Below are 18,791 nucleotides of genomic sequence, written 5' to 3'. Positions count from 1 at the left end.
AAAATGTTTTGCAAAGTCATGACAAACTGTATTTTTGAATCACTTCATAATTTTCCTGAGAGGCAGAACAGTTCAACATTTGGCTGTGTACACACTGTTTCAGAGTGAGTCTTTTTAATGTAGTAATACTGATTTTTTAAATCTGACTCCAGTGCTTTAATGTTCAGTCAATGGTGTCACTTCAGTAAAAAGTGAGTTTTCCACTAAAAAGAATCTGTTCTTCAGTCGGTGTCAAGCCATCCACACGGCTGGCTGGTGCTGTGTCGAGGGCAGGCTTTGGGTGGAGTTTCACCGACCTGGGAGAAGACAGAAAAATAAAGCTGTTATGTCTTCGTCACACGCCCAGAGAGGTGGAACAGTTGAACAGTTTTTTACACTTGTGACTCCACACCCTGTGAAAACAAAAGAGGCCGAGAGGCTCAATGATGCTGATGAAACTCCTCTACCTTGTGTAGCGAGGTTGTAGGCTGGGGGTGGTGTTGGTGGTGATGTTGGGGTGACTGGCACTTCTGGCTGGGAGAGGGTTCAGTGGGCCTGCAGCTCAAGGCAGGGCCAGAGTTGAGTACCGAGCTGTTGGTTCTGAAGCTGCTGTGCATGGCTTCGTCGACCAGCTGCTGCAGATAACTGCTGGACAGAGGATCGCCCGCCTGGTAAAAGAAGGTGGCCAGGGATTTACTGGATCAACATCTTGGGCAATGTGCATATTCACAGGTTGGTCCAGAGTTAGATTTAAAGATTTATACCACTCTCATGTCTGTTGGATATAAATTCACTGTAAAACCCAGAGACAGTTAGCTTAGGGTTAAGACTGGGAAATAAGATTAAGATTGTTCACAAAGGACACGTCACTTCTAGCGAGCCTGGCTCTATCCCAAGGTATAAAAATATCTGTGTTACCATTCATTTATATGTTATTTGTACAATCATTAATCTATAAGAATAGTGTTAAAAAGTAGCCGGGGAGACTTCAAGGAGTCCCAGTCAAGAAATAGTCCGGCAAATAACCGCCAGTAAAATTAGAAAATGTGTTTTTTGCACTTTAGCTTTTGTCTAGTTTAAACTATTTTAAAGGTTCTGGTTCAACATTCAGGCAGAGTCAGGTTTCCCTCTTTTCAGTATTTACACTGAGCCATTTTATTTCATCTATAGAATCTAATGCAATCTGGCACATCAACTCTGTCACATTTTCTGCCATATAATGAATCTTCATATTTTCAGTTTCTGATCAAATTATCGACTAAAAATGTAACTTAATGTTTATTAGTGAGGTCGTAGTTAGCGATGACATATTATCACGTGCTTCTAATATTCCTCTGTCCCCTCATGGGTAAAACATGAGGAACACCTCTCGACATAATGTGACTCGGTTTAATAGCAGTGCAAACTCCAACCCCAATAATAAACATATATTTAAATTAACACTTCTCTGACCGGCTCGATAAAAAGGGAACATTTTGATCCTTTTTAAAAAATTGAGAATCTGTGTTGCATGGTATTTGAAAGATGTACCTAATGAAGAGGCCACTGAATGTGTAGTTACAATACAGACATGGGAGTGGTATTGAAATTAATTCTCGGCAAGAACAAAACTAATTGATAGAAAAACTGTGATTATCAGTGTTTTAATATCTTAAACACAAGAGAAGAACTTGTCAGAGCTGTGCTTTCATCTTACATCGGTCCCCTGTGCTGAGAGGACTCCCAGCTCGTTGCTCACGGTAACACAGGCTCCTGGTAAAGTGGACGTATCATGTGCGTATCCTGAGTTCTTCACTCTGATCGATGAAGGTGATTGGCCGAGCAAGCAGTTACATGTCAACTCCTCCTGGCTGGAACACAAAGACAGACAATAACGCATGAATGATTTCTGGTGTTAAAGATTTACATTTTTCTCACTGGGCTTTTTTCTTTTAAAGTGTTGTCTTCCAACTGGTAAGACAAACACTATTGCTTCAGTACAGAAGAACAGCTTGAAGATAGGAGTATGTTCTAAATCTGCTCAGTGAGACAATGTGTAGGAAATCAGATAAAGGAGTGCATCGAGATAAGGGCTGCTTAGTCATGTTAGAGGTCATTTTGGGCGAGGAGGAGCTCACGGTTAAGATTAGGTTCTTGAAGCCAGAGAGGAATGCCCAAGATCTTTTATTTCCCTTTTAGCAGGAATCAAAAATATTGATGATTCCTTCCTTGTGTCTGGTGAAAGTCAGATCCCAGCCCCAGTTTGGTTTCCTGGGTTAAGTAAGAGCTGCTGTTGTTTGTTGAGCAACTCCTGGACTGTGCATTTGTATTTGTTTTAAGTCTGTACCCTTTCCATCTTCACTTGCCTGCTCTCTTTAGAACATTAACATGCATGAGAGCCGAGAGGCTGCAAGTGATGTGATTTTCTGTTGTTGTGGAGTTAAAGGTCATCATTTCATCACTGGTTTCAGTGGAATGTCTGCTCTGTCTGATTCAGCTGGTCCATGTTTCCTTGTTGTTACGATAGGGTCTGGGGTCCCCTTATATTTTGAGCTCTGGCTTTTTTGTCATGGCTGCGTTAAGGTTGTTCTTCTCTATTTGTCCCTCAATGTTCACCGACTCCAACACAGTAATATCTGACAAAAAACCACTGGCAAAAATGTCAGGAAAACATTTGAGTTTTCCTAGTTATGTTATTCGTGTGCACTGTTCACCTGCCAAGTGGCCGCTGACTGGTTCTCTCCCGCAGTGTTTCACGGGCACTTTCCAGGTTTAACTGCAGCAGCTGCATGTCATTCCTCTGATTCTCACACACCTGGAACACAGAAAAAATGTCTTTATTATTAAAAACCAACTCATCTTTACATTTTCAATGCCGTCTTAATACAATACTTAAAGGCCCATATATACATTTAAAGCGTTACTGGCTGCAGAAGTTGTTCTGCCTGTCCTATAATAACTCACTGCTGAAGCCTGTGTGCATTTTCAATGTCTGGAAAAACAGAAACAAACATAGAACTAAGAAAACATAAACAATATATAATTAAATATTGTCTTACTTCTTTAAGTTTCACTTTGTCTTAAAAAACACTAATTGTAGAACCATTAAAAATAAAATGTGAGTATTTTTATCAGTATATTGTGCAGTGTTAACAAGTATTGGACATGACAGTGACCCACAGCCACACAGGTGAAGACACTGCAGCTGCACTCTGAGGTATGCTGCCAAACCAGAAACACACCTCGACAATGATGATGACAAGGTGGAGGAATGAGGAAGAGCTTATCTCCTCAGCTGTGACTGAACAACCGTGGAGGGGCATTATCACAGTATATTGGGTGGATTGTGGAACCTCTGCTGGCTTTTGTTTCATTGATTTGTCAGACCCCATACCTGTCGTAAGCAGCAGACTTCGGACATGGAGCGTTCCTGTTTGGAGCGAGACAGCTCCAGCAGCTCGTCTTTCCAGTTGTCGCCCTCTCCTGGTGTAACAAATCAAAGGCTGCAGTTACCTCAGCGTGAATGAGCATCAGGTTGGTAGACATCAGTCACAAGTAACATCACAGATTGGAATCAATAAAAGTAGACTGCAGAGATATAAAGGGAAGTTCGTATCGACTGCATTTTCACTGCATCCATCAAATTATATAGTTATATGGTGAAATGATGAGTGAGGTAATCAATTCATCATCTGAGCCTGTAATCCGAAATATAATGCCAAATAATATCTGTTTCCACCTTTTGAAATATAATCAAGCATTATCTGTTTGCACCTTCTCAAATATGAAACTGTTTTTCTTTTCTGTACGTAACAGTTTGGGGTATTTTCTGTTGATTGGTCAAAACAGACAATCTGCAGATGCCCTTCTTGGACTCTCAGAACTTGTGAAGGGAATTTTTCATCACTTTATGGCATTTTTAAAATAATGTCATATAATCAATAAGGAATTACAGTCCCAGTACTATTACACCCGCCAAGGGGGTCATTTCGATCGTCTGTGTTTGTCTGATCTATCTGTTATTTAGCAGGACTCAGGGAGGATCCCAAGAAATTAGGAGCGGATCCGGATCAGGGGGCAGGATCTTTTTTTTCGCACTTTCATCAACATTTTCCTTGACATCTCAAAGAGGCCTGATCTCAAGCCTTTACATTTGTTGTATATACACCAATTAGAAATTGCTCACTTTGGAACATAGTTACAATGTCATTTCACAATGATGTCATCATGACTTCATTATAGCATATGATAAGAAATGACTGGTTGATCCAAATAGGATGCAGATTGTGTCTCTAATGTCAAAAGTTAATAACTACATGACAGCTGATTAATACATATTACTACAGTATGACGTATATATAGTTATCTGATTTTATAATGATGTCCTGGTGACATCATTCCTACCGTATGGTGATGAATTATTTTTCGATCTATAACCTTTAGGCCATGTCTTCAGGCCTATAGAATGTAGAGATACCTCTTAGGAAATACATAAACAGGATTTAAAGAAATCCTAAAACAGATAAAAACAGATAAAACAGACACTGATGATAAAAAAACATACTGACATGAATAGTTTTGAGAATGGATTTTGCACAGTTTAATGTACCTGACAAAGCCAGATCTCTGTGGAGCAGCTGGAGCTCCTGTTTGAGACGAATGATCTCCTCCCTCTGAGTGCTGCTCTGTGATATCTGCTGCTGCAGCTCCTCTACAACAGAGCCATGACACAGAGGAGAAGACATGAAATGCTAAGTCACTAAGAGACGAGTCAATCAAAAGAATATTAACAGGCAACTATTCAGAAAACAAGACATTTGAAGACATCAACCTGAGCTCTGAGAACTAATGATCATTTATCTATTTATTTATTTCATAGACAAGACACTGTAAGAAAACTGGGATTGGGATTTGTCAAACCAGCACAAACTTGTGAGGAGACCTGGTTTCTAGATGATAAGAGAAACCTGATTTCTTGAGAAGAACTCTTATTTATCTGCCATGTATCCATTTGTCCAGGTTTTTAATTTGCTTTAAAAAAAGCTTCGATCTGAAGTGAAAATTAAATAAAGTGGCCTTTTAAAAGAGAGAGAACCTAGCTAATTTTTTTACCTCTGGCCAATCACTGTTTGATGATTGGACAAGAACTTTTTTTAGTTTGTTTGGTCGTCTCATAACTGTGGACGATGAGGGAAACACTGAAATGTAAATCTGGCTTTGATTGTTTACTCATGTACCTTTAAGGAGTGTGACCTCATGTCTTGCTTCTCTGTACCGCCGTTTGTTTTCCTCAGAGTCTCTCAGGAACTTGGTTTCCCTGGAGCGACTCTCCGTTAGCGATGTCTCCAGGTCTCGTAGGCGCCCTGTGAGATCAAGTATCTGACTCGAGGACTCAGTCACATCTTTATCCTGATGGACGACAAAAAGGTTACGCAAGATACAAATTAAATCAATGATAATCCTTATCTGCAAAAATACTTAATAATTACATCTATAATCTACATGTTGCTGCTGGTGTACCTTGAGTTTGAGCATGGAACGCAGTTCTTCCTCCCTGACCTGCAGAGAGCCGACTTGAGTGGACAGAGCCATGAGCGTGGAGTTGAGACTTTGGTTCTTCTCCTTAAAGACACCAGAGACGCTTAAACATAAAGGCAGACTAAACACGTCCTGTGTGACAAGACACCACTTCTGGGAATGAAATGTATTAAATGAATGCACTTAAATACAAAGCAATTAATAATCAATTCTTATCCTCTTGTGTACACGAAGAGTGATCACAAGCAAACATTCCCAGCAGACGTACAAAAATGTATTTAATGCAGAAACCAGTGATAAGAGCGGTGTGTTGTATGTATCCACAGCCTAACGTGTCTTATTCTTCTCTACCACTGAGTGTCACTGTTATCAAACACTATGAAATGGGTAGACATGTTCTTTCAATACAATAAACACTTTACACACTTTAATTTATGACACAGCCTCTCCCCAACCGACTCAAACCCCAAATGTGGATTGATCCACCGCTGAAACCTAACAATGTTTAATTGAAACTTGAAGTGGTATACATCTTTAAAGATATATAAGTATAATTCTACACAACATAATGGGTGAGTCTGGTTAATCAAAAACACCAGGACTATGAGCAGTAGATGGTACATTATATTCTTCTATATTCCCACTCAGTGGCGGTTCGTCATACAGGGCGCTGGGGCGCCGCCCACCCTACAATTTTGAGGTGAAAAAAAAAAAAAAAAAAAAAATGACATGTCAAAAAACATTATATATCAATTAATTTAATAAGAAATGTACTGTTTTAAGGCGTTAAATGTGTGCCGGAGACCGTAAGCCCCTGTCAAAAACCACTTAATATATTATATTTGGTAATATATTTGCCATTCGTTATCACTGAGAGAGAAGCCACTCCTCCCTGTGGGCGCCGGGCAAGTGGAAGTCTATGGAAGCCAACAAAAGGGGCAGGAACATTTGAGCAAGGACAGCTTCTCAATGGCGGATGACAGTTCGAGCCATGGGCGCACTTCACTTGCGCCTACAGCCAATGAAAGGGTTTCTTATACATCATGCTGACAGGACTGTCCAATCAGAGACCTTATCACTGATCTACAGGAGCTGCATAGTTAGCAGATACTTTTAATCTGCACGGAGGTGCAGCTCCGGTCCCGGAGCACTGAGTGAGACAGGTAGAGGACAGACAGTGGACAGATAGAAGCATTGTTGTTTACTGTGTCGTGTGTGTAGTTTTATCGATCAGTAATAATCAGCTGACATTTTTAACCACATGTTAACGTGCATGGGGACGTGCTCCTCCGGGACCGTCCCCGGGGACGTCCCGGTCTCGGTCACCTCCCGGAGCACCGGAGCACCTCCCCGGGGACCGGGACGTCCGGGACGACCGGGACGCGACCGGAGCACCTCCCGGGTGCACCTCCCTCCGGTGCTCCGGAGACCGGGACCGGAGCACCTCCCGAAGCACCGGAGCACCTCCCCGGGGACGTCCCCGGGGACGTCCCGGAGGAGCACGTCCCCGGGGACGTCCCGGAGGAGCACGTCCCCGGGGACGTCCCGGTCCGGGGACCGGGGACCGGACCGGAGCACCCCGGAGTTTTTTTTTTCTCATTGCGGTGGGCTATTTAAACCGCGCCGCCCAAGTGCGCCCCCCCCAAAAAAAATGTCACCAGCCGCCACTGTTCCCACTTGATGTGACCATGTTTTTCACAGAGAACATGAATGTGTATTGACGTAGCCCTGGTACCTCAAAGTCTTGGCATTTTAGGCTGGAGTTCTGCTGTTTCTGTTCAAGCTCACAGAGCTCCTTCTGGACCTCCCTCTCCCTGGTTTCCACCGCCCACACTCGCTTAGTCAGGACCCGGATCACCTCATTACGCTTGTGCAGCTCATCTGTACAAACCAAAATAAATCACAGTCATGTGAATAAATGAGATTAGACATACAGTACATTATAAACAAGTTCTAGCTTAAATCATTTCTGTGGAGCTGCCTCGAGATCTTGGGTGGAAAGAAGAATAGAGAGAGGGGAGAGAGAGACGCCAGGATAATATTGAAATAATATTATTGATAATAACAGCAGCAATAAATGCTAACTGTAATAATGATAATAATTATTCTTACAATAAGTAAAATATGAAACATTCCTCTCTGAGGATTTGCCTGCTTTCTCTGTTATATATGATAGTACATTTGGTCTGATTTAACAAGAAATTTAATTATAATAGCAATATTCCATCATTTTGACAAAGCCATTATTCTAGAAAATAATCAAATGATAAATTGATCATGAAAATAAGTATTAGTTGCAGCCCCAGAGGAGAAAGTCAGATGCAGACAAATAATAAATTATCATTTGATAAAATTGCAGTTGCTGTTTTGATGCCAAAACATATATATATAAAATCAAGACAGATATCCTTGTGTCTTCTGTCTCCTCACCATCCGTACGGGAACACCTCTGCTCCAAGGTCAGCACCCTCTGGCGGTCTTGTTCCCAGACGTGAAGTTGCTGATGATGGGAGGCAGCCATGGTGTTCAGCTCCCGGTCCCGGTCCCTCAGCTCAGCCATCAGCAGCTGCAGCTCCCTCCTCTGCCTCTGGATGGTGGAGCCACTCAGGTCGTTCACAGGAGACTTTTGCAAAAGACACAGAGGAACACCAAAAGCCAGCGTCATTATACATATTTCCGATTTGTCAGTTAGATGATTGGTTGATTGACAGAAATTCAACAAAAGATAATTGATCAAATCATTAGACAATTTTAGTGTTATTATTTCTAAGCAAAAATTTACTGATTCCAGAGTGTCAACTGAAAAACAAGTGGTAGTTGGGTGAACATCCAAATGGCAAGTTTTAAATGGTGACTGCAAACATATTATTATTTACAGATGCATGGTCTCACTTGGATGACATCATATGAAGGGGAATCATTTTCTGATCAATATAAACTTCTGATTGTCCCTCTGACATTTTTGTCGACCTTGACCTTTGAGCTTCAACACAGAAACATCTGTGGATACACTTCCATGTAATATTCTTGGTACAAATCTGTCCACACAGTTTCAAGTTATTTTCCCCACAAACACAAAATCAAAATCCTGCCTCTGACTAATCCAGTGCACACGGTAATTCTACAATCTACAATCCAGATCCATCTCACCTCAGAGTCCAGAGATCTGCGGGGGCATGGGGCGTCTGCTGGGAGAGGAGGGGGCCTCCCTGTCCAGCGTTTTGCCGTGCCGTCCATCTGGAGGCTGGTTAGGACAGAGTTTTGTCTGACATCCAATGGAGCACCACCATTTTTCTGAAAATATCATGATATACATTCAGTTGCCAGTTTATTAGGTACACAGCTGAATCGTGTCTAGTAGAGCAGCACTGCATTAATGTTCAGCTTTTTGTTGCTATCTCTGCCAAGGACGTCATGTTTTCATTTTTTTTCTTTAAAATTGGGAGATCAACATTTTGTTGAGAATAATTTAGGAATCTTGATGAAAAAAATCAGGAATATTTATAGGACTGATATCCATGAGTGTGACTAATTTGATGCAGATTCAAATACAAATGTGGATCTTATTAATCTAAATGTGGTTTCTAAGGGGAGTTGTTGGGTCTCTCTGCAGGGGAATGCGCTGTACTGAGTGACATTCTAGTTAGGGCTGTAACTAACATTATGAAATTGATTAATCAATTAATCAAATAATTATTGAAGCTCTTTAATATTAAGTTTTCATCAGATCTGTTTGAAATAAATATCCACATTCAAGTAGAGTGAACTGTTAGATACTTCGTTTTTCTTGATTTCTAAGGAACAATTAATGAAGCTGGAAACAACTTGATCTCCATCACCACTTTCTAATTGGGTTTACACTTAGTTTCAAAACTGTCAACACCAATATCACACTCAGACTTCAATCTCTATTGGTTCAACTGTGTTAAACATAAGGGAAGAATCTATTCACAGCCGGTGACTTGCATACATTTGAATCTCTAAGGCACCCAATGTGAAGCTCATTTGCACAAATCTTCGATCAGTCTTTATCAGTCTACTATAAAGGTCTCACCTCTGTGGTGCTCACTGCAAACACAGACCAAAGAGGCCAGAGGCATGTGAGTGGTACAAAAAGCACAGAATGAACTAATGACCATATTTACTGTCCACGTGTGTAGATGGTGACTGTGGGTCTCACATGTCAAAGACAGTTCTTGGGCACATAAGTTCTTGGTATCTTGTTGACTGTACACCAACAGTGCAGCTGCAGAGGGCTGCAGGAATATGACTCTAGTTATAACAACTTTGAATGGAATTCAGTTCATGCTGTGATGTGATTACTTGTCTTTTTGGAACAAACTATAATGATTTAACAAATGACACAGGCACAAATTACAGTAATGTTTTACTGGTTCATGTAGATTAGTATTTTGTTGTCCATTGTGTAGTGGTAATGACTGATACAAATATATAAGCATTTGACCACAAGATGTGATGATTTAGAGAAGGTTTGCTTTAGTATCACGTGTTTAAGGTTTGAGTATTTCACAAACAGATATGTTGTGGACTGTGTGCTTCTGTTCTCTTGTGTGCGTTGTTTTGAATCAGATCCCAGATTTGGAGAAAGATGCTGGAGCAAAAGAGAAACACTCAAAGAGCAGAAAATGTAGGAGAACAGACGTGTTTCCATCAACGTGACACTGACCTTCTTGACAGGGGTGCTGTGCCAGAGCTCAGCTGAGGAGTCTGAAACACAGTAACACAGTTAAAACAGGGGTGGCTAAACACAGTGAGGGTGTTGTGTTGAGTGTGCTGTGTTGTGTGAGTGTGTTTTGTTGTGAGTGTGTGTGTGTGTGTGTGTTTACTGTTTACCATGTGGAGGAGAACAGGGGAAACAGGCGGATGCTTCTCCACAGGCTCTTCCATCTGAGGGGGGTCTTCTTCTCGCTTCGTCCATCTCATCCTGACACTAACACAGCTGCATTGTTGCTGCACAAAAGTTTTTACCCAAACGCTCAAAATGTCGCTTAAAAACCGTTCGATCGCACGCGGCTAAGTGACGTTAGCTTCTCAGAGTTTCACTAACTTCTCAACGTAAACAGCAGAAAGGAGGAGCGGACAACTACGTCACTCCAATGGAGTAACTGCTGTTCTTGATTTGTTTATTTTAACTGTATTCTTTAAACGATATATTATAACTAATGCGTGAAACTAAAATGATCATTTTTAAGAGATACATGAACGTCGAAAAACTCTAAGTTGATAACATTCTCACTTCCGGTAATTTGTCTGATCCTTGAAATACTCGACCCAAGATCCAGGATGCCGGGAGATTTTCAAAATAAAATCTTCATGAACAAAGCGCACAGTTAGGCAATAAAACAATATCAATATATATATATAAGATAATATATTTTATCTTGGTATAATTTTTGGTCATATCACCCAGCCCTCGTTCTTAATCTTTTCTCAGGTAAAAAAAATTTAAAGATTTAACTTCAAGACACAGATAGATTTTATTGATTAGTATAAAGATGAAATTATATAACTTGACATTTATAAGTTTATATGTAAATGTAAGTTAAAAACTATATTTGCTAATTTATTAATAAGTGATCTTGTACGTACTTAAAGTTATAGTAAGCCATTACTAAAGGGGAAGAGGGTTTCAATAATTGAAATAATTCATCACTCACACTAAATGTTACTCAATGATTTATAAAGTTTTCTATAGAAGGTTTGCTCATGTTGATGGCTTGTAACTGATAGATAATGTATTTCTAATTACTAACTATTATTATTATATTATTTTTAAACTATTGGTACAGTCACTAATTGCAGCTCTTTTCATCCTGCCTAAAATGAATTTTAGAAAGATAAATTAGGAACATTAGCCATGTGGCCAGTTAGCTCAGATGCATGGTGGTAATAACGCCAAGGTCATGGCTTCTACCCCCATACAGGCCTATATTTATACAGGTAAATGTTCTGTTTTCCCCAACATGTCGTGAACCACATAACGAAAAGTGTTTTGGCCCACATCGCACACAACCCACATCCCTACAGGGTCTGCATGGAATGATGTCACTTGCGGTCAGCTCCTGTTTGCCAGATCTGGGCCAAAAGTAAACAGCAATATTCAACCAAAAGTGCCAAAGGTCATTAACATTTGTTTATGTGCTATATGGGCCATATACAACATTTACCACATGAGCCAATTAAGGTTGACATCCAGTTTACACTTTGCCAAGAGCATAATATGTTTTCCATAAAGGCCAAAAATGTGTCTGGGGACACATTTGCTGTTTTACAAGAGGGCCACTTTTGGATCATATCCAATTTGTCCATAAGAAGGCCAGAAGTGCTGCATCATTGCTGGAAGTAGTATATCCTTTTTCAGGCCTGCAATGAGAAGAATGATGATGCTAAAACAAGAGGAATGAATTGCCATGCATTACTTCAGAGAGCAGATGAGGAAACGTTCATATTCTCTGTCACACTTTGCACGACATATTCAATTTAAGTAAAATAAATAACAGCATGTGCGTGTGGTCGCTTTCCGGGCCGCAGGAGGGCGCTGTCGCACATTCGCGCAGCGAATCAGCAGCTTCGACAACCCAAACAAGAGTTGCAACTAGGCGTGCTCAAAGTACGCCAACTAAACCTCAATCAATGACAATGATTTTCTAAAAGTCACACTGAGGCTAACGATGCGAACGCACCTACTGGACAGACAGCAGTTTTAGACTATATTTCTCGGGGTATGTAACTCGACGTGTCTTGTGTCTTTACCCAGCTACTGGGCAGCAGAGCCTTTCCCTGTGAGCGTTGTGCTAGCTCAGCTAGCATGCTAAGCTAATGCCGACTAACGGTGACAGCTGGGTGACTCGGTGTTACCTGATGAATGAAACCACTCGTATGTAGCTTTGTAGATGTGTGCTTCAGCAGGACATCGTTTAGTTTGTCTATGCGACTACAACACCTACAATGACAGAGCAATTCAAACCAAATCGATGGAATAATCTGAAGGATCAGTTCTAAAACAGCCGCATGTGTTAGCCAGCTGAAGCTAGCTGTGGCTTGGTGCTGTGTTACTCGCTATTTATGGCTTATCGCCAGTAACGAGTTAAATTCACACCCATGAAAACGACTTGTGGAGTATTCCAGTTGTATTCGGACGTTGGGTTCTTGCTGCTCGTGAACGTGACATTTACAGACACGTACAGCGTTGTCAGTGCATGCTAGCATGATGAAATAATTGCAGAAGTATAGTCAGGTCTGCAATGGAGTCTGATAATCACAAATCAGAAAATACTTTGATGTGGAGTGAAGGCTTAAACCTTTGATCCTGACTTGTTTGATGATGTCCCGTTTTGTTTTAAATGCGTCTTTGATGTAGTCGTACTCCTTATGACAATCACATTTTCCTCAATGTGTCCTCTGAAATATTATTTTGTCAGAATTGCCCAAATTGGTCAATCAGTTAAGCTCAATCCAGTGAACCTGCAGCTATTTAGATAATTAGTAAATCATTTTAGACAATTTATAACAAAGGATTGCCAAATATATGATGGCTCCAGCATCTTAAATGTGCTTATTTGACGTCTTTCTTTGTCACATATCCAATGGTCAACTGAAACCTATTCAACATGTTTGGGTCTTTGACTACAAGTTGGATCAAACAAGTAATTTGAATATTTCGATGTGGACTTTAAGGAAATGTTGTGATGTGTCTTATACTCTATTTTCACACATTTTATAAGGGGGGGGGGGGGACATTTGATTGATTCCTGGAGGAACCAATTGGAATTTACCTGATGCTTAAAGTGGTCACTTATGGCAGCACTATATTTCATATTGCACGATACTGACAAACCCTTAGATCAATCCAAAGGAAATTCATCATGTTGGATTTGAAGCTGTACAAATGGACTATTATCATTTAATATTTGCATACATGTCCTGTGCCTTAAATGTTTCTATCCATTTCTCTGTATTCAGATAATTTGTGATGGCTACTACTGAGATGGAATCAGGTTCTTCAGAGAGGACAGACCATCGGACGATAAATCCTAATTCTAAGTACCCACTTAAAGTTCTTTATTGTGGAGGTACAGTACTGAGTTTTTTTTTATGTTTGTAAGATTTAAACATGGCACTTTTCAAAAATGTGACAGACCTTTTCTCTCTCTCTTTCTGCAGTATGCTCTCTGCCTTCAGAGGTAAGTTTACCTATTTGGATATTGTGTTTATTGTGTCATTAAAGCACTTTCAATTGTGCTGTCGTGTGAGGTCTAATTGAATCTACATGGTTGTGTCTGCAGTACTGTGAGTACATGCCTGAGCCAGCCAAATGTAGACAGTGGCTTGAGAAGAACTTTCCAGATATATTTGCCAGGATGACTGTTGGTAAGTGTCACTGATGAGTTTTTCTCAAGTTTCCCCAAAGTTTACTTTAATCTAATGTGATAATGATTATATTAACGATAGAGCTGTTGAATATACATTCATCAAGTATTTGTTCTTAGAGTTATAGATATGGTAATATGAATACAAAAATTATAAATATTTACATTTTAGTAAGCATTGAAAAAGATAAGATTTAATGTTGTGGGATTGGTTTTAATATCTTTCATTTTACTTCTGTCCCACTGGCCCGGCGGTGAACTTACCCAACCAGGAACCTGGCACTGGAGAAGTTGCCCCTCTAGGCGAGGAGGAGGAGAAAAAGAAACAGAAGAGAGGTAAGTCAAAATCAAATGTTACCTGGGAAATACCGACATTATAAAACACAATTTGAGCTAAAGCGCAAGAGCCTTTGCTTGCCTTATTTACATTAGTGATTACTGCCTGTAACGGGCAGTTCAGTATTGCAGCAATCTTTCTTTGAGCATCTACGATGGCCAGAAATAATGTTAGTCCAGAACAAATTCCAACCACAGTCCGATTTCATGCTGCACACAGTGTGAGTAGTTGTTAACACAACCACTGGACACAGTTAAGTTTGTCACCAGGCTGCTCAGTCACAGGTTTATAGCCTTTTGCCTGCAGCTGGGCTCAGAGTACAGGAGTTTTAATAGACAAGCAGATTATCAAACTATGTTGCATTTAGACACAAGGACACATTTCACATGTTACAAGATTAAAAATAATGGTGCATCACAGACAACATGATATTATTTAGACTTTTGCTCCAGAGTTAGTGGCGCACCACCTCACCTATCATGTGACCGTATGAGAGAGCAGATGTAAACAGAATGGAGAGTGGCATGAAGCAAAAATGTTAATAAACAAAAGCAGAAGGCTAAACAAGTATTGATTAGAAAATGGTCAGAAAGATGAAATGCATTCTTCTGGTAAGATTTTAACTGCCAGTCATATCTGTCAATAGTAGCATGCAAGCTGACGTTAGCCTCCGAAGGTTTATAATTTCTTTGCAGCACTGTGAGCTTCTCCGATCTCATTGGCTGTCATGATTCTACTTGGGATGCACTGATTTATTAATCCCAATTTTAAATCCTAAAATCCAAAAAATGTTATAGCTATACCCTGAGGATTCTGCAGGCATTTTGGGAGATTTAAGAAGTGTCTGTAACCCCTCACACGACCAGATAATCTGGTCTGATCATCAGTTCCAACCGAGGTTCCAGACCAGATCTCTCCTCTGATTTACAGAGGGGCTAAGTCAGGGTTAAATCAGTCTGAAACTCCTGTTGTCTGAGCCCATTTTAACGGCTCACTGCCGCTGCTCCTCCTTGTTCCATTTATTCCCTACAATGTTAACCAGGGACATTGTCAAGAATCTCACAAACATGGCTTTGACTTGTGGTTACATGCTGCATCACGAGAAGGCAATTTTAACCCATTTCTTGTTATGTTTACAAAGTAACATTGTGAGTCTTAAATCTTGCTTAATCCCATTTTACCTACTTAAGGTGGAAGAGGCCAGATCAAACAGAAAAAGAAGACCTTGCCTCAGAAAGTTTCGATAGCAAAAATCCCAAGAGCCAAGAAGAAATACGTCACACGGGTGTGTGGTCTGGCAACATTCGGTGAGAGTCTTATATGTTTTATACGTTTTGATGTTTCAGTCCATTTGTGTTGATGCCTGACTCTGAACATGAATCCTGTGTTGACTCTTGCAGACATCGAACTTAAAGAGGCTCAGCGATTCTTTGCCCAGAAATTCTCTTGTGGTGCCTCAGTTACAGCCGAGGATGAAATTATCATTCAGGGAGATTTTACAGATGACATAATCGACGTCATTCAAGAGAAGTGGCCTGAGGTGAGTTGTCTTGCATGTAGAACACTGTAGGATTAGTATTGGTGTGTATTATGTCATTTTTCAATGAATTTGAGCCTCCCTCTACCTTCACTGTTATGTTCAAATGGGACTTGGCTGGACTGCTGAGAAGATTGGCTCTATCCTCAACTTTTTTCTCATTTAAATATTTTTTGATTAATAAAAATATATATTTTTACAGTTGTGATAAGGTCCAACCAAACACTGGCTGCCCAGTAAACAAATTTAATGAGATAAATGCAGCTACAGAAACATATCAATGCTCAAATACTTATATGTGAAGTGGATTGTTGTATGCCATTACTAAATACTTCAACAGTAAATACCAGTTTACAAGTCAAATGTTCTAGGTTTAGGTTTCTCTTTATTTTGAGATAACTTAAAAACTTGTGCGTACCCCAATGCTTGATATGGATGCCATTAGTTTGAAGGCATAAACCAAAGTATTGAACAAATAATAAATGTTATACCTGATGGTTCTGCTAGATGAAGCCTCTAGGAACATGTTGGGAACATTGATGTTCTAAGTAAATTCCATAGCAAACCATTCAATACACATACTTCTGTCTGGACCCAAGTGTGGGACCGACTGACCAAAAAGAGTGTTAGTATGTGTCGAGTATGTGTTGATACAAGAAACCCGTTTTAAGCTTCAGTATGAAAGAGACTAGTTGGAACAGGCTCCAGGTTTTCTTGGACTTTGTTCAAGTAATTTGGTTTATTAATAAGTTGAGGCTCTTATCTTTCATGTTTTTGTTCTCAGGCATATGTGCTTTTTATTGAGGATCGCTTTTTATCCTGTTACGGTTTACAGCTTTTAAATTACCAGTGTGAAGGATTTAGTAAGATACTGATGTTTTCATCAGTGTCTATCCCCTTAAACCAATGATGGTTGTATTTTCCGTACTATTTAATGATCCCTTATATCTTTATTGGGACTTGGTTTTCTTACGTAGAGTCCACCATGTTGCACCAATATGTTTCTACAGTAGCCCAGAACAGACAATCCAAACAACACAATCCTGTCTCTGGAGAGGTACTTTATTTAACATTACCTGATGGTCACTGTAGGTTCTACCACACACCTGGAAGGTGAGGGGAGAGATATTCAGTTGGTTGCAATCTGCAACTTCACCTCCTAGATGAATCTAAATCCTATACACTGGACATTTTTAACTCTTTTTTTCTTTTTCCATTGACTTTTAAAAATGTTGAAATCACAAAATCAAATACTCAAATGCAGTCTCTCTGTTGTAGGTGGATGATGAAAGCATTGATGATCTGGGTGAAGTCAAGAAGTGAAGACCAAATATGCACTTTGAAAAATGGATGTGACCTGTAACAGCAACGACCTGGCCAAATGTACACATTAAGTCATTTTATACCTCTTTTATTTACTGTACATAAAAAGCTGCGGACTTGGCCACTCACTTGGCATTTTTTTAGTTAATAGCCACTTTCTCTCGTTTGCCAAAGGTGTGGTGTGGCGTGACTTCCTCCCCAAATGTTCTTCACTCAAGCAACTGTAGGCTAATAAATTTCAGTCTCCCTCACCTCTACTTCTCGTGTCTTTTTCCCCAAATTTGTTCTTAATATCAATGTTTCTGATTTTCAAAAAGTTTTGAAGGACTTGTTACAGGGTTGTGATGTTTATGTACTGTGTTGTTGTAGTCTTTGCTTTTCCTCAGCCACAGGGCACTTGTTTTTCTTGTATCCTACTCAATACCCATGAGTGCACCTATTCTGCTGCAAAATAGTTTTATAATGAAGGCACACTCCCCAGACAGATAACGTTTACAATTGCTGCCGTGCTCCTCTGGGTCAATAGCACTTTCCAAAAGATAACACGCGTTGCACAGATGTTCGCTCAACTAAGGAGTTACGATCCGTGTTTGAGAATCATTTGTGTGAACGCAAACATGATTCTCTACCAAAGAAGTCACCTGGTACAGCCTGGTCATCAGTGTTGACACTATAAAGAGCAGTAGGTGGGTGTTGTGTTTCACTGGCCGTTTCAGCAATGAATCTTACGCTCATGGACAAGTGCTGCGCCTTCGAGTCTCCCACCCTGGACACGCTTTTACCTCCAATTCTGATCCTGGAGTTCATGTTTGGACTGATGGGGAACTTTGTCGCACTGTGGATGTTCATCTTTCACATGGACACCTGGAAGCCCAACTCTGTGTACCTGACTCACCTGGCTGTCGCTGACTCCATCGTGCTGTTCTGCCTGCCATTCAGAGCAGACTACTACAGGCGTGGAAAGAACTGGCTGTATGGCGATATCCTGTGTCGTATTCTGCTCTTTCTGCTGGCAGCCAACCGTGCAGCGGGGATCTTCTTCCTCACTGCCGTGGCTGTTGATCGATACTTCAAGATCGTCCACCCATTGAATCGGATCAACCAAATGGGCCTGGGCTATGCTCTCTGGGTCTCTCTCGGCATCTGGGCTCTGATATTTCTTGCGACTGGTTACCTTCTTGCCAATGAGCACTTTTTCTACAACAGCAACCGCACACAGTGTGAGAGTTTCAATATCTGCATGGGCTTCAGCCCCCTCTCCACCTGGCACAATACTTTCTATGTCACCCAGTTCTTCCTGCCTACTGTAATCGTCGCCTTCTGCACAGTCAGAATCACCTGGCAGCTGAGAAGCAGGACTGTGGACAAATCGGGGAAAATCAAGCGGGCTGTTCAGTTCGTGTTGGCTGTGGCGCTGATCTTTATTGTGTGTTTCTTTCCCAGCACTATATCGCGTATCGCTGTATGGATCCTTAAGTTATGGTATGATGAGTGCAAATATTTTGAGGAGGCCAACCTGGCATTCTACACATCGGTGTGTTTCACTTACTTCAATAGCGTCCTCAACCCTGTGGTGTATTATTTCTCGAGCCCATCCTTTAGTGGCGCCTTTAAAATGATCCTGAACAAACTGCTGAGACGGAGTCAAATAGATGAGACAGATTCTTCTGAGAATAACATTTCCTCCGTTGAAGGGAAAAGGTTGTGA

The 18,791-nt window shown here is 40.6% G+C and overlaps 3 protein-coding genes across 3 annotated transcripts; 2 read left to right on the top strand and 1 right to left on the bottom strand.

Annotated features, from left to right (window-relative positions):
* Nucleotides 1-4: 4 nt before the first annotated feature.
* Nucleotides 5-10,739, bottom strand: ccdc62 (coiled-coil domain containing 62). The gene is made up of 13 exons (XM_061078550.1): nucleotides 10,351-10,739; nucleotides 10,184-10,224; nucleotides 8,647-8,790; nucleotides 7,927-8,119; nucleotides 7,232-7,377; nucleotides 5,479-5,580; nucleotides 5,196-5,367; nucleotides 4,568-4,669; nucleotides 3,353-3,441; nucleotides 2,673-2,773; nucleotides 1,676-1,829; nucleotides 447-647; nucleotides 5-296 (listed from the first exon to the last, which is right to left on the bottom strand). The coding sequence occupies exons 1-13, from the start codon at nucleotides 10,433-10,435 to the stop codon at nucleotides 222-224; spliced, it is 1,605 nt and encodes a 534-aa protein (XP_060934533.1). The 5' UTR covers nucleotides 10,436-10,739; the 3' UTR covers nucleotides 5-221.
* A 1,347-nt stretch (nucleotides 10,740-12,086) lies between these two features.
* Nucleotides 12,087-17,334, top strand: denr (density-regulated protein). The gene is made up of 8 exons (XM_061070629.1): nucleotides 12,087-12,239; nucleotides 13,480-13,589; nucleotides 13,681-13,700; nucleotides 13,803-13,888; nucleotides 14,134-14,222; nucleotides 15,414-15,530; nucleotides 15,624-15,763; nucleotides 17,039-17,334. Exons 2-8 carry the CDS (start codon nucleotides 13,490-13,492, stop codon nucleotides 17,081-17,083), a joined length of 597 nt encoding a protein of 198 aa, XP_060926612.1. The 5' UTR covers nucleotides 12,087-12,239; nucleotides 13,480-13,489; the 3' UTR covers nucleotides 17,084-17,334.
* Nucleotides 17,335-17,801: 467 nt separating this feature from the next.
* LOC133013990 (hydroxycarboxylic acid receptor 2-like) lies at nucleotides 17,802-18,791 on the top strand. Its single transcript, XM_061081090.1, has one exon. The coding sequence runs from the start codon at nucleotides 17,802-17,804 to the stop codon at nucleotides 18,789-18,791; it is 990 nt and encodes a 329-aa protein (XP_060937073.1).

This window comes from Limanda limanda, chromosome 1 (assembly GCF_963576545.1).
Source record: "Limanda limanda chromosome 1, fLimLim1.1, whole genome shotgun sequence".
Taxonomy (NCBI): Eukaryota; Metazoa; Chordata; class Actinopteri; order Pleuronectiformes; family Pleuronectidae; genus Limanda; species Limanda limanda.
This window is presented reverse-complemented; position numbering and strand designations above follow the sequence as displayed.

Excerpts from the sequence above, each read along its gene's own strand:
- ccdc62 (XM_061078550.1), bottom strand. The coding sequence starts at position 10,435 with ATGGACGAAGCGAGAAGAAGACCCCCCTCAGATGGAAGAGCCTGTGGA. Across the intron at positions 10,225-10,350 it reads CCCCTGTTCTCCTCCACATG|ACTCCTCAGCTGAGCTCTGG; the intron begins GTAAACAGTAAA and ends ACTGTGTTTCAG. Across the intron at positions 3,442-4,567 it reads CAGAGATCTGGCTTTGTCAG|GAGAGGGCGACAACTGGAAA; the intron begins GTACATTAAACT and ends TTGTTACACCAG.
- denr (XM_061070629.1), top strand. The coding sequence starts at position 13,490 with ATGGCTACTACTGAGATGGAATCAGGTTCTTCAGAGAGGACAGACCAT. Across the intron at positions 13,590-13,680 it reads TAAAGTTCTTTATTGTGGAG|TATGCTCTCTGCCTTCAGAG; the intron begins GTACAGTACTGA and ends CTCTTTCTGCAG. Across the intron at positions 14,223-15,413 it reads GAAAAAGAAACAGAAGAGAG|GTGGAAGAGGCCAGATCAAA; the intron begins GTAAGTCAAAAT and ends TACCTACTTAAG.
- LOC133013990 (XM_061081090.1), top strand. The coding sequence starts at position 17,802 with ATGAATCTTACGCTCATGGACAAGTGCTGCGCCTTCGAGTCTCCCACC.